The following is a 14,965-nucleotide window of genomic DNA, read 5'->3' on the forward strand; positions in this document are numbered from 1 at the left end:
CTGCTGCATATTTTAAAAGTCCAGGTCTGCATCCAGGGAAACGTCCCTCCCAGTCAACCAAAACCTGGAAGGTGGCATAGCTGCCGTTGTTCACCTCCACCTACTTCACTCCAGTCACTTCCTCTACCTGCTTTAGTCAAAAAACCTGGCCTCTTTATTACCCGAGAGCTCTATATACGCCCGTTGAACTCATTCTGTTGTGGCTATTCTCCTGGCATAGGGTTGCCAGTTGCAACTCAAGAAATATCTGGGGACCATGGGGGTGGAGCCAGGAGACTTTGGGGGTGGAGCCAGGAGCAAAGGTGTGACAAGCACAATTGAACTCCGAAGGGAGTTCTGGCCATCACATTTCAAGGGACCACGCTCTTTTTAAATGCCTTCCTTCCATTTGGAATGATGAAGGATAGAGGTACCTTCTTTGGGGGCTCACAGAATTGGACCCCTGGCCCAATCTTTTTGAAAACTGGGGGATTTTTTTGAGGAAAGACACCAGATGCTACACTGAAAATGTGGTGCCTCTACCTCAAAAAACAGGGCCTCCAGTGGCCCAGATACTCCTGGATCAATTTTCCATTATACCCTATGGGAATCGGTCTCCATAGGGAATAATGGGGTGCCCAGCAGACATTTCCCTCCCCCCCCTGCTTTCTGAAGACCCTGAAGTGGGGGGAGGGCCTCCAAACCAGGGGATCCCCTGGCCCCACCTAGGGATTGGCAACCCGATCCTGGTAAGCAGGGCTTTTTTTTGTAGTGGGAACTCCTTTGAATATTAGACCACACCCACCTGATGTAGCCATTCCTCCAAGAGCTTACAGGGCCCTTATTACAGGATCTACGGTAAGCCCTTGGAGGACTGGCTATATCAGGGGTGTGTGGCCTAATAGGCAAAGGAGTTCCTGCTACAAAAAAAGCCCTGTGTGGTAAGTAGCTGGCTGTGAATCAAGACAGCCGAAGGGTGGAGGGATGCATGGTGAGGGAGGAATGTGGTAGCACAGCTTGCTCTGTGGAGGAGGAGAGTCACGTTGAGAGGTACGAGAACTCCCTGCAGATTCCTGGCAAAGGGAAACTTCCATTCCTGCGTGAGGATCACCGGACTCACATGGCAATATATCTTTGTAACGGTTCTTCTTCAGGTTCTCTTTGTTGCCCCCGGCCTCTGTTGAAATGCTCTGCTGTTGCCGAAACGCCGCTGCCCGGGCTTTGATTTCCTGCCGAGAAAGAGGAAGGTGAAAGTCGTATGCAGTAGGAGAGGGTTACCTTGAATCAAGCAGGAGGAGGTCACAGATAAGAAGCCTCTTTTCCCAACTCTGCCCCTGATCTCTAGGAACTTTCGGATTGCTGTCTGACCGAAACGACACATTCATTGCGACAGAACGAGGTGGAAGCATCCCGAAGTAGAAGTGGACTGTGCCACTTTGGACTGGAGGCAGTGGAATATTTGTAATACTCAACCAAGTTTTCAAAAGCCACCCAAATAAAAAAGTAGTGTGTCTAGGAGAAAGACTCTCACTCAGTCTTCTCTCTTGTGCTAGTTTTCCTTCCGAGAACTGACTTAGAATCACAGAGTTGGAAGGTACCTCCAGGGTCATCTAGACCAACCCCTTGCTCAATGCAGGAAACTCACAAATGCCACCCTCCACACACACACACACACACACACACACACACAGAGTGACACCTGCTCCAAGCCCAGAAGATGGCAAAAACAAAAACATTCCTCCAGGATCCCCGGGACAAACTCACCCGGAGAAAAATTGCTGCCTAACTCCAAAGTGGCAATCAGCATTTCCCTGGGCATGTAAGAGAAAAGCCTTGAAAATTTAGGACTGGCGCAACCCGTCCTGCCCTTCTTATCGTGATCTGCCTGACTGTACAGTATTAGCATTTCTCTCAGATGGCCATACAACCTGTTTGAAAACCTCCAAAGAGCCCACCGCCTCCCGAGGAAGCCTGTTCCACCGAGGAACCGCTCTGTCAGGAAATTCTTCCTAATGTTTAGTCAAAAACTCTTTTGATTTGGTTTCAACCCACTGGTTCTGGTTCGACCTTCTGCGGCAACAGAAAACAACTTATCATAAACCTTGTCATGAGGGTCAATATTGTAGACTTCCTAACTATAGAATTTTGGAGAGGACTTCGGAAGGTTTGAAGAGACATACACTCATCACTATCCCCCCAAAATATGTCAATTTTTTTTTTAAAAATCTACCAGTGAAGGCTATTCTGTCTTAAAATGTACTGTGGTATCTTCTCTGAAGAGGTCTTTGATACCCACCAACTGGCATTATGTCACTGCTTTGATAACATGGCTTAGGACTTGTTCCAGATTTTGGAGGGCCCTTGGCCAAGAGTGCCCAAGGGCTCCCTTCTCTTGCTCTGACCTTCACCCATGCCTTCCTTCCCAGCCATCCACATCCCCACCTGTTTCTGTTCCTTCCCACTGACCTCATGTCATTTCCCCAGTAGTGAGTGAAGACAGGAATACTGAGAGCTTTTGTTGTAGCAGGAATTCCTTTGCCTATTAGGTCACGCCTCCCCCCATGTAGCCAATCCTCCAAGAGTTTACGGGGCTTTTAGTACAGGGCCTACTGTAAGCTCTTGGAGGATTGGCTACATCTAGGGTGTGTGGCCTAATAGGCAAAGGAGTTCCTGCTACAAAAAAAGCCCTGGGAATACCACTACTGTACTTTTCAGACCTACAACACGTTTTTCTGTAGCAGCATGTGACTGGAAGGCTCTGAAGAGGTGGGTCCTGCCCTGGCTGCCGCCCCATCTCAGGGTATGCTGCACCGATGCTAACATGGTTCTGCTCTTTCCAGCTGATTTAGGTAGCGAACCATAAGGAAAGGGTTCAGTGTGAAAGAGACTCATGTGACTGAATTGTGCCCACGTGGTTGGAACACAAAAACGTTCTCTGAGTTGCATAGGAACCATTCACTGTTAGGCACATAGGCAAATGTCTAAAGTGCATTTCAGTGGTGTAGGAAAAGGTGCTCTCAAGTGCAAGAACCAGGGGTGGAATTCTAGCAGGAGTTCCTTTGCATATTAGGCCACCCCCCCCCCCCGATGTAGCCAATCTTCCAAGAGCTTACAAAGCTCTTGTAAGCTCTTGGAGGATTGGCTACATGAGGGGTGTGTGGCCTAATATGCAAAGGAGCTCCTGCTAGAATTCCACCCCTGGCAAGAACTACCCACTTTGGCACCCATGGCAACTTGCACATCAACATATGCTGTACAGGTAGTGACATAACCTGAATCCTCCCCACACTTTGGTATCATTAAACTGTGTTGACCAATGATGCCTTGCCCTGCAGCCTACACTGTGATACAACTCTCATCTAAATTGAGTCTTGCTCAATCTTTTTTTTTTTTTTGCCTAGCCTTTAATTTCAGGAGGTGAGGACACCTTGTTCCCTGATCTGCTGTCACGGATCTGATGATTCAGGCATCAGCTTATCAACTTACAGATTTCTTATAGACACAGATGGATGGTGATTTACAGTGCCACTGAAATTGATGGGGCATTGCAACCAGGACTGGCTCGTCCATTAGGTGGCAATAGGTGGCTGTCTAGGGCGCAGCCTGGGGGGTACCGATTTGAGCCCTTGTGCCCACCTTTGCCTCCTCAGCGAGGGAAATAGGTGAGTGTAGCGTGGCTCCTGCACCTCAGAGCACGCATGCCACCTGACTGCTGTCACTCAAATTTCCTGGGGCTGCGCTTCCGGAAGCTTCCAGAAGCACAGGAGAGGCTGAGCGATGGCAGCTGGGGGGGTGTACACACTCTGAGGCGCAGGAGCCATGGTGTGCCTCCACTGTGGCACTCACCCTGCCCTCGCTGGAGGTGAGCGTGAGGGGAGGAAGGGTGCAAGTGACAGGGCGTGGCCTTGCCTTGGGCATCAGATGCCTTGAAGCCGGCTGTGACTGCAACAAAGTAGACAATATTGACCTTGATAGACCAGTGGTCTGATTAACTGTATGGGAGCTTTATGTGATTGCCCCAACAATCCTCCTTATTACTGTGATTTCTTTGGTACCCCAAATGACAGCCAAACTCTTGTGAGATCCCAGAATCGCATGGGAGTCCAGGAAGCCTACACCTTGCTATAGTGTTCTTAGTGGTCTAGGGAAGATTTAGCTACGCATATAAGCCAGGTCAGAGGTCCTCAAACTTTTTCGGTACGGTGACTCAGAAGTACAAATTTACTTGGTTTGGTGGCCCATCCAGGGCCAGTCCAAGGTTTGTTTTTTGGGCAGTCTATGACATTGTCACCCATCTAGTCTAGCATTGCATTTTCTACTGTGGCCAACTAGATCAGGGGTGTCAAACGTGTGGCCCAAGGGCCGGATCAGGCCCCCAAAGGACTCCTATCAGACCTGTGAGCAACTCACTGTCACCTTCTTTCTTCTCTTCTCTCTTCTCTTCTCTTTCTCCAGGCTTGCTCAATCACACAGGAGCTCCAGAGCAAAGCCTCTATTTCTCCATTGACTGACCGGCATATGAAGCAACGTATGTACAAAAGCTTGCAATGCCCAGCCATTTCATGTTTTCCCCCGGGTCTCAGGCTCAAAGCATTGACCATGAGATTTCTGAAATGAATGTCAATAAATCAAAAGTAGGTTTGCAACTTACAGGTGCGCACCTGAAAAACTCCTGAACAGCATACTCAAGATTGCTACAACACAGACATTGTCTCCAGATTTTGATGCAATAATTCAGAACAAGAGGTATCAGTTATCAGAAACTGCTAAATAAACAAAATACTGCAAGACTGCTAATCTTTTAAGCATATTTTATTTTACTTTTTAAAACAAACCCTTTAATTCTGTTTGCCTGCATCTTTAATAAAGTGTATATCTCTGCTACCTGGCATTACATTTTATGACACACATGGCCCGGTCCAAAAAGGTCTCATTTATGTCAGATCTGGCCCTCATGAGTTTGACACCCCTGAACTAGATGTTTTGAAAAACGCCACAGACTTTGCACAAAGGGCACAGCTGCCCCCTGGCAAGTGGCATTCCATTTTCCCCTCCTTCCAGCTACTATAAAGTTACTAGCTGCTGGACAGATTTCCCCTTTCATTGTTCAAAAGGGAGGTAGATGGCGAGAATGCGGAATATTGACAAGGAAGATGAGAAGAGAAAGAATGAGAAGAGAAAGGGTAAAAGCGGCAATTAGGGAGGTGTGGCTTGTTGTGACCCACTTCCAGAGGCTCTGCGGCCCACTTTTGAGCCACAAGTCGGGAAACCCTGCAATAGGAGACAGACCACAAAGCTCCATCAGTTGTAAGGACTGATGTGACATTTCCTTTTGGAAACAGGAACGACTCTTCAACCCGGTATCCATTAGGCGATGACCCGTTAACCTTGCAAGCACAGCAAAATGACTACTTGAAGACAATCCGTTAACCCGGCCTAGATTCTTAGGGTTGCCAATCCCCAGGTGGGGACAGGGGATCCCCCAGTTTAGAGGCTCTCCCCTCACTTTAGAGTTATCAGAAAGTGGGGTGGGGGAGGAAATGTCTGCTGGGCACTCCATTATTCCCTATGGAGATCGATTCCCATAGAGTATAATGGAGAATTGATCTGTGAGTATCTGCGGCTCTGGGGAGCAGGGCCGGATTAACAATTAGGCTAAGCAGACACAGGCTTATGGGCCCCCATGCTTTTAGGGGCCCCAGGACAGCTTCTCCCCCCACCCCCACCCCGGTTTTCTCCCTGCTTGCAGCCCTCCCATCCTGAACACGCAGCCAGCAACTGAGTCGCTCTTTGCCCGACTTGCCTGGTGCGGCTGCTGCTGGTGTCATCGTCAAGATTGCCTCTCCCCTGCAGCTTAGTCAAAGGGGCTTTGGAGAAGGGGCCTGCAGGCTGAAGCAGGGGCCACAGTGGGGTGGCCGTTCCAACTCCGAAATAATTTGTGAGGAAACCCCTGAGATTTTGACTGCCTAGGGGCCTCCACGGGGTTTAATCTGGTTCTGCTGGGGAACCCCCCTGTTTTTTGAGGTAGAGGCACCACATTTTCAGCATAGCATCCAGTGCCTCTCCTCAAAATACTGTCCAAGTTTCAAAAAGACTGGACCATGGAGTCCAGTTCTATGAGTCCCCAAAGAAGGTGCCCCTACTCTTCATTATTTCTGAATGGAAGGAAGGCATTTAAAAGGAGCGTGGTCCCTTGAAATGTGATGGCCAGAACTCCCGCTTGTCACACCCTTGGTCCTGGCTCCACCCCCAAAGTCTCCTGGCTCCACCCCCAAAGTCCCCAGATATTTCTTGAGTAGAACCTGGCCACCTTAAGATCCTTGATGTTCTTTACAAAAGCGCAAACGCTTCTGTTGGGTTTATTTTTAGAACAGAGAAGGTTCATCTGACCCAGCCAGGATCTCCAGAGCAGGTTCTCCCAGTGTAACCCTTGCGTCTCGTCCCAAAACTGGTTGAGACACTTAACAGATTTCTGTCTAGGACTCTGATCTCCACCCAAAGTTTCCCCTGGTCAGGTGGGAAGTTATGTAACATGTGACTCTGCCCTTGAGGCATGATGATGCTCCGTAGGAGCGGTTACTCTTGTGTAATTGAGCCATGCCATGCCTTGCACAGGTGAGCAGTGTTCTCTCTTTGCTGCAGAGTCTTGTGAGCAAAAATTCTACTTTGTGAGCTACTGGCATTAACATTATGAAGGAAAAAGGAAAGGTCCCCTGTGCAAGCACCAGTCGTTTCCGACTCTGGGGTGACGTTGCTTTCACAACATTTTCACGGTAGACTTTTTATGGGCTGGCTTGCCATTGCCTTCCCCAGTCACCTACACTTTCCCCCCAGCAAGCTGGGGACTCATTTTACTGACCTCAGAAGGATGGAAGGCTGAGTCAACCTCGAGCCAGTTTCCTGAAAACCCAGCTTCCACCGGGGATCAAACTCAGGTCGTGAGCAGAGCTTAGGACTACAGTACAGCATTATGAGCTACTGCATAAATGAGTGTGCTCTGGGGTCATCCTTCCTGAGAGCAAACAAGAATGTGTGAGCTGGAGGCTAAAAATCTGTGAGCTAGCTCACGCTAACTCAGCTTACAGGGAACACTGCAGGTGAGGTTGCTACCTGACCAGGAAAAAAAATGTCTTGTTCATTTGGTGGTGGAGGAGGAAAGTGCCATCAGGGCAAGAGACGTTCAGGGGTGGTTTGCCATTGCCTGCTTCTGCATTGCAACCAGACTGATATAATTTTGGGACACAGCCTGCTGAGGAAGCACACTCTGTTTTGCTAGAAGAGAAGTCTTGTCCTTTCGTTCAAGAAGAATCATAGAATCACAGAATCAGAGTTGGAAGGGATCTCTAGGGTCATCTAGTCCAACCCCCTGCACAATGCAGGAAACTCACAAACTCTTCCCCCTAAATTCACAGGATCTTCATTGCTGTCAGATGGCCTTCTAGCCTCTGTTTAAAAACCTCCAAGGAAGGAGAACCCACCACCTCCCGAGAAAGCCTGTTCCACTGAGGAATCGCTCTAACGGTCAGGAAGTTCTTCCTAATGTTGAGCCTGAAACTCTTTTGATTTAATTTCAACCCATTGGTTCTGATCCTACCTTCCGAGGCCACAGAAAACAATTCCACACCATCCTCTATATGACAGCCCTTCAAGTACTTGAAGATGGTGATCATATCACCTCTCAGCCTCCTCCTCTCCAGGCTAAATATTCCCAGCTCCTTCAGCCTTTCCTCATAGGACTTGGTCTCCAGACCCCTCACTATTTTCGTCGCCCTCCTCTGGACCCGTTCCAGCTTATCTATATCCTTCTTAAAATGTGGTGCCCAAAACTGAACACAAGTAGAGGGGAAACCTGTACTTCTGGTTTGACACAGATATCAACTGTGTACCAACACCAATTGCTTGGGAACATGCAAGGACACTAGGCATTTCCCCCCTTCCCCTTGGCATAGTTTTCAGAATTTTAAAAATGGATCCTGTGTCTTGTTTTCTTAAACAGGGAAGGAGATGAATAGATTTCTACCTGAATAAACACAACATGTAGCACTTTCAATATCTGAAAAACATGAACAGCTTGCCTGAAGTAAGGGGAGAGGGGAGGAAGACGAATCATTGAATCAACATTTGGTTGGCTGGCCAGTATGTCTGTCAATAGGGCTGTGAAAATAGGAGGAAGCAGGGAGTTTTTTGTAGACAAAACCCAGCAGGGACTCTTTTGCATATTTGGCCACACTCCCTGATGTCACCATTGTTTTACAAATAAAAGCCCAACAGGAATTTATTTCCATATTAGGCCACACCCCCTGACACTGGAACTGTGTTCCTGCTTAAAACAAAAAATCTGAGAGGAAGCCACATTTTAGCTCAGGGGTGGCCAAACTGTGGCTCAGGAGCCACATGTGCCTCTTCCACACATATACTGCCCAGTTGGCTGGCTTAGAGAAGCAGCTTGGAGAATGCATTTAAAGTTAGCTTTCTTATCACCTCTCCCTCCCCTCTCCATCTATTTGCTTTTCTTCCTTCCATCCAACATCTGACACTCTTGTCTTGTGGCTCTTGAACATCTGACATTTATTCTATATGTGGTTCTTAGACTAAGCAAATTTGGCCATCCCTGTTCTAGCTACAACAGGGGGGGAAAGATATAAAATCCTTAGCTGTATGTGCATCTATGAATATACTATTATTTACTCATTCTTGAACCTAGTCTCTTCCCATGCAAAGCCCCCCTCCTCATTCTAAAATTTTGTATTTTGGCTTGATGGTTAAAGTTCTAGATTGAATCGATGGTTGCAGTTTTACTTAAACTGGAGGGTATCGTTTTTGCTAATAAAGAAAAGATAATGCCATACAATGGAGCAGTTCCAACGAGACACACCTTTGGCCAGCCTCTCATTCCAGTTGTGCTGTTTTCCGATTTTAAAACCTGTACAGCAGGGAGATGGGGATGCCACAGGAGTTCTTTCATAGCCTTAGACTTCCTTTCTTTGCTCAGCTATCGCTGGGGAGTGGCAGGTAAGGCGGAAAAAACAACGGATCTAGATCCTTTCTTTTCACCTAGAGCCCTTTTCTCATCAGACAATCCTTCCTTTTATACCCTGTGGCTTTTGTTGGAGCAGGATTAATACAAAGGTAGACAGCCTTTCATTGTGCAAGATCGGTTTTGTTTGAGGAGGGATTACAAACAGGGGAACTATCTACACCACAGCTTCTCGGATTGGGCTGTGACCCCAAAGCACCCTTCTCTCATGTGAGTGGTGGCATTTCTCTTCCTCGTTCCTTGAGGGTAGGGTTGCCAGCTCTGGATGGAGAAATACCTAAAGATTTCGGGAGTGGAGACTGGGGAGGGTGAGATTTGGGGAAGGGAGGGACCTCAGCGGGGTATAATGCCATAGAGTCTGCCCTCCAAGGCAGCCATTTTTCTTCAGGGGAACTGTAATAGTGGGAGATCTCCAGGCCCCCATCTGGAACCATGGTCGGTGCATGGAAGTAGGCCAAGTAGGTGACCACCTAGGGTGCCACCTGGCCTAGGGGACACACACAGGTACCCCTCTTCCCACGCGCAGTGTGTGTGCTCCTTGGAGCGGGCTTTCCCAAATGGAAAACAAGCTCCATGGAGCGCAGATGCTGCCCAGCCAGTTTCATGTAACAGACCCAGGAAATGTGAAAGTGGACAGCACCTGCGCAGTGCGCTCCTCAGAGCCCGGTAGGGATAAATTAACCAATTGTAAAAGCTGAAGAAGAGCCAATGACAGTTTCTAAAAATTGGCTCTTGTTGAAGTTGTCTGCTGCTACTCATCCTTCCTACTCTACTTCAACAGAGCCATAGCTCAGTGGTAGAGCATTTTTCTCGCGTGCACAAGGTCTTGTCCCTGGCACCTCTAGCTAAAAGGATCAAGTAGAAATGGTCATGTGAAGGTCTTGTCCCTGGCACCTTCAGCTAAAAGGATCAATTAGTATTCTCACAATTTTTATTGCTTAATCTCAGAATGTTTTGTAAAAAAATAAAAATTAATCTAAAAACCTGTGAATTAAAAATGTAAATAGTTTCAGGTTTCTTCATTTCCCCTACAATTCTGGTTTTTTAAATTTTGGGAAGGGGGGGGGCGCTAGTAGGCAGCTCACCTAGGGCACCTAGCACTGGTCCTGCTGTCAACCCTACATCTGTTGGCATCTGGGTTGCAAGCTTACAGGTAGGACTGGCAATCTCCTGGAATTCCAACTGCTGTCCAACAACAAAGGTCAGTTCTCCTGGGGGGAAAAACTTTGCAGGGGACTCTATGACATTATACCCTGCAGAGGTCCTCTCCTAACCCTGCCCTCCCTGGGCTCCACCCCCAAATCTCCAAAAATTTCCCAACACAGAGTTGGCAACTTTAGCCGGGGGAACAAATGTCTTTCCCAAATGCTGTATGTGGCCTGGCAACACATGTTGCACAGTTCATACTTCCTAAATAGGGTTGCCAACCTCTAGGCACGGTCTGGAGATCTCCTAGAATGAGAATTGATCCCCAGGTGGCAGATATTAGTTCCCCTGAAGAAAATGGCTGCTTTGGAGGGTGGACTATATTGGATTGTACCCCAATGAGGTCCCACCTTCCCTAGGCTCCTCCCCACCACATTTCCAGGTATTTCCCAAACCAGAGTTGGCAAACCTGAGCTGGACAGGGAATAACTCCACCCAACTCTGGACCCAGTTATGTGAACTCTCACAAGGCCTCTGGGCCTTCCAGTTCCACTTGAGATGATATGGTTGTCATGGTGACTTCACTGCCCTGGCTGGCTTTTCTGTCCCAGGCTCACTGAAGGCCTAACTGCATATAGGATTGCCAAGTTCAATTCAAGAAATATCTGGGGACTTTGGGGGTGGAGCCAGGAGAAAGCTCCCCAGATCATGTTTAGGCTGTGAGAAAAGCAGCAATGAACCTGTTGAGACCAGAGAAGGTGGCCAGGACACTAAGGATGCCATAATGCCTGTAGTGACTCTGCTGGCTCCTCTAGGTTTGGTAGCTTCATGACCACATCATTTGGCAGGCCTAACATGTTTATTGCGTATAGATGCTGCAAATTTAAGATGCATCATGTTTGACCATCAAACATACCATGTTTGACTGTGATGATCAGATGGTGACGTTCACTGTTCTGTTTGGCACAGAATGACCTGAAGCCTGCCAGACAGGTTTGCATCATCTTTTTGTTGGGGTTTCAACACGGCACATGCACAAAAATGCTGCCCATCCAAGCAGACCGGTAGTCACTAATGTCACTACAGGGCTCGTTAAACAAATACCAAGTGGTAAGACGTAAAACAAAAATGCAGCATTTATTTATGATCGAATGAATTGTCTGTTTAAGCAACTGCCTCCTCAGGAGATCACCAGCAAGCCAGGATTGGGGAGCAGAACTCCATTGGATGGTGTGAGAATGCACAGGAAGGGCTGGCCCTAGACCGTCTGGCACCCTAGGCAAGGCTTTCTGGTGCTCCCCTCTGCGCTCATCATATTACCAAGTCACATGGGGGGGTGCCCCATTCAGCGCCCCCAGAAGGCCAGCGCCCTAAGCAATTGCCTAGTTTGCCTAGTGGCAGAGTCGGCCCTGCGCACAGGCATGAAAAGCTGATTTCAGAGTGAGGCACTACTAGGAAATAATACAGGGGAGCTGTTACGTATATGATTTTGAGTATGTGATTCCTGCCTGGCTCATTGGAGCCATGAGAGCAGAGCTTGGGGACTTGGGAACAAGGGGCAGCAGGATCCTAATACCTGCTGCCCTACACCAATCACAGGCCCCCTGCCTGTTTGAATGACCCAATAATGCGCTTGTGCAGGAATCAGTAGTTGTATATAGGTTTGGCCCTCAGGCCCATTCTCAGTTCAGTTAGAGCAGCCATCTACCATGCTGCCTCTAGTAAAGAGCTGTTATCACTGTTGCTTCGTCTCCTCGATGCTTTGAACCCACTATATTATATGAGCTATCTGCCAAACAGGAGCCCCATGGTGCAGAGCGGTAAGCTGCAGTATTGCAGTCCAAGCTCTGCTCACGGCCTGGGTTCGATCCTGGCGGAAGCTGGGTCCAGATAGCCAGCTCAAGGTTGACTCAGCCTTCCATCCTTCTGCGGTCGGTAAAATGAATATCCAGTGTAGATGTAAAGCGTAGATGACTGGGGAAGGCAATGGCAACCCGTAAAAAGTCTGTCATGAAGACGTTGTGATGCGACGTCACCCCAGAGTCGGAAATGACTGGTGCTTGCACAGGGGACTACCTTTACCTTTTTATCTGCCAAACAGCTACAGACTGGTTGAGGAAGAGGCCACTGAAAAACTGACTCCCTGTCCAGGATTGGTGAACAGGATGTGAGTTGAATTGATGGGCAGCCCAGCATCCTTACTACTCAGTAAGGCACTGGTAAAGCCAATCTGAACCGGGGAGACCTGGTAGTATTGTGGATCAAACCTGCAGGACTTTGGGCCCAACTGGAAGCATGCAACATTAGAGATGCCACAAACTGGCATTTCTAAAAAAAAAAGACGACGAGCTATTATGAAGCGGAATTTAGAAAAGCTTTTAATCTAAAATTTGCTGAAAAGGAGTAAAGTTTGTAGAGACTAAAAAAACAAGGAGTTTTAAACTTTCCTTTGCTACCAGGGCTTTTTTTTTGGTAGCAGGAACTCCTTTGCATATTAGGCCACACACCCTTATGTAGCCAGTCCTCCCTTGCAGGGCTCTTCTTATAGGGCCTACTGTAAGCTATTGGGAGGACTGACTACATCAGGGGTGTGTGGCCTAATATGCAAAGGAGTTCCTGAAACAAACAAAGCCCTGGACCTCCCATTTTGAGACTAGAGTGTTTTCCAGAGTGCTTGTGCCCCAATGCTCCCTTTATCACCATATATTTTTTCTTGTGTCCAGACAACTTCGTTAACAGCCCCATGCTGTCCCAACTTTTCCTCATTTTTCCCTGTTCTTTCCTAAATTAGTTCTCACCATATTCCCACCCACCCTCTCGCAGAATGAATTTGCAAGACAGCCTCTTGCTCAGAATCTGAACATTTTTTCCCCACCTTGGGGATTGCTGTCCAAACCCGACCGGAAAGGGCAGGTTTGGGTGGTGACTGGTGAGCATTTTTAAAAAATTGCATGCCAATATTAAACACAGCAGGTAAACAAAGTGCTTCAGCACGTTAATTTTTTGGGCACATGCTGTTATTTCTGGTATGATGCACCATTTTGGAAGGCAGTGCAGTTCAAAGCTGCACATGCTTCTAACTGGGTGTTGTATTTGGCATCTTTTCACATATGTTAATAATGTCTGTCAAAGCTGAGCAAGCACTGATATGCCAAGCTTGACAGAGCTTTCTGGCATATTAGCAATAACAGGACCTCTGAATAGGGTTGCCAGTTCCCAGTTGGAGGCAGGGGATCCCCTGATTTGGAGGCCCTCCCCCCACTTCAGGGTCATCAGAAAGCGGTGGGGGGAGGTATAATGGAGAATTGATCTGTGGGTATCTGGGGCTGAGTGGGGGGCTGTTTTTTGAGGTAGAGGCACCAAATTTGCAGCACAGCATCTGGTACCTCTCCTCAAAATACCCTCCACGTTTCAAAAAGATTGGACCAGGGGGTCCAATTCTATGAGCCCCAAAAGAAGGTGCCCCTATCCTTCATTATTTCCAATGGAGGGAAGGCACTGAAAAGGTGTGCGGTCCCCTTAAATATGATGGCCAAAACTCCCTTTGGAGTTCAATTATGCTTGTCACAACCTTCCTCCTGGCTCCACCCCCAAATCTCCTGACTCCACCTCCAAAGTCCTCAGATATTTCTTGAATTGGACATGGCAACCCTATCTCTAAACCAGTCACCCACGGCAGTGTTGATCGGGTACATGAATTCCAAACAGCTGCTAACCTGCCATATCTCAACATTAGCCATAATTTTTTTGCCAAGGCAACAGCCCAATCTGAGCACATGCTGCTCTACCACATCTCGATACTGCCCACTCTGAACAATTGTTGTGGTTAAATTTATGTGGTGACCAGCTGAATCTAGTACTATGTTGTAAGTCTTTTCACTATTACTACATAGGTAAGGATCCCACTTTTCACTATTACTACATAGGTAAGGATCCCACTTCAAAAAGTTTGAAAATTACTGGGCTATATTATCCCACTGTCTTGTAAGGTTGCCAGCTCCAGGGTGGGAAATTCCTGGAGATTAGGGAGTAGAACCTGAGGAGGGTGGGGCTTGAATTGAGGAAGGACCTCAGCTGGGTATAATGCTGTCATTAGGGGAGGGATGGTGGCTCAGTGGTAGAGCATCTGCTTGGTAAACAGAAGGTCCCAGGTTCAATCCCTGGCATCTCCATCTAAAAAGGGTCCAGGCAAATAGGCGTGAAAAACCTCAGCTTGAGACCCTGGAATGCTGCTTGCCAATCTGGGTAGACAATACTGACTTTGATGGATCGAGGGTCTGATTCAGTATAAGGCAGCTTCATATGTTCAAAGGTAAAGGTCACGACCTTCCTCCTGGCTCCTGGCTCCATCCCCTGTGAGAGCACCAAGTTGTTATCCATCCATGGGGTGACGTCACTTCATGACATTTTCTTGGCAGACTTTTATTTGCCATTGCCTTCCTCAGTCATTACACTTTCCCCCCAGCAAGCTGGGTATTTGTTTTACCGACCTCAGAAGGATGCAAGGCTGAGTCAACCTCGAGCTGGCTACCTGAACCCAGCTTCTGCAGGGATCGAACTCAGGTCGTGAGCAGAGCTTGAATTGCAGTACTGCAGCTTATCACTCTGTGCCATGGGGCTCCTATAATGCTGTCGAGCCCGCTTTCTAAGCAGCCGTTTTGTACAGGGGAACTGATCTCTGTAGTCTGGAGAGCGGCTGTAGTTCTGGGGACCTGCCAGGCCCTACCTGGAGGTTTGGCAACAGAAGTGAGAGTCACAGAAAAAGAGGCAAGGGAGGGGGGAAGGGCATCACCTCTGTACATT

General features: G+C 48.0%; 1 protein-coding gene across 1 annotated transcript in view; it reads right to left on the reverse strand.

Annotated features, from left to right (window-relative positions):
• PTPN18 (protein tyrosine phosphatase non-receptor type 18) overlaps positions 1–14,965 on the reverse strand; it is a 78,785-nt gene that overhangs the window by 46,403 nt on the left and 17,417 nt on the right. Inside the window, exon 2 of the mRNA XM_060252351.1 lies at positions 1,100–1,208. Coding sequence (XP_060108334.1) covers positions 1,100–1,208 — 109 coding nt within the window. The remainder of the gene's footprint in view (positions 1–1,099; positions 1,209–14,965) is intronic.

This window comes from Heteronotia binoei, chromosome 13, assembly GCF_032191835.1.
Source record: "Heteronotia binoei isolate CCM8104 ecotype False Entrance Well chromosome 13, APGP_CSIRO_Hbin_v1, whole genome shotgun sequence".
Taxonomy (NCBI): Eukaryota; Metazoa; Chordata; class Lepidosauria; order Squamata; family Gekkonidae; genus Heteronotia; species Heteronotia binoei.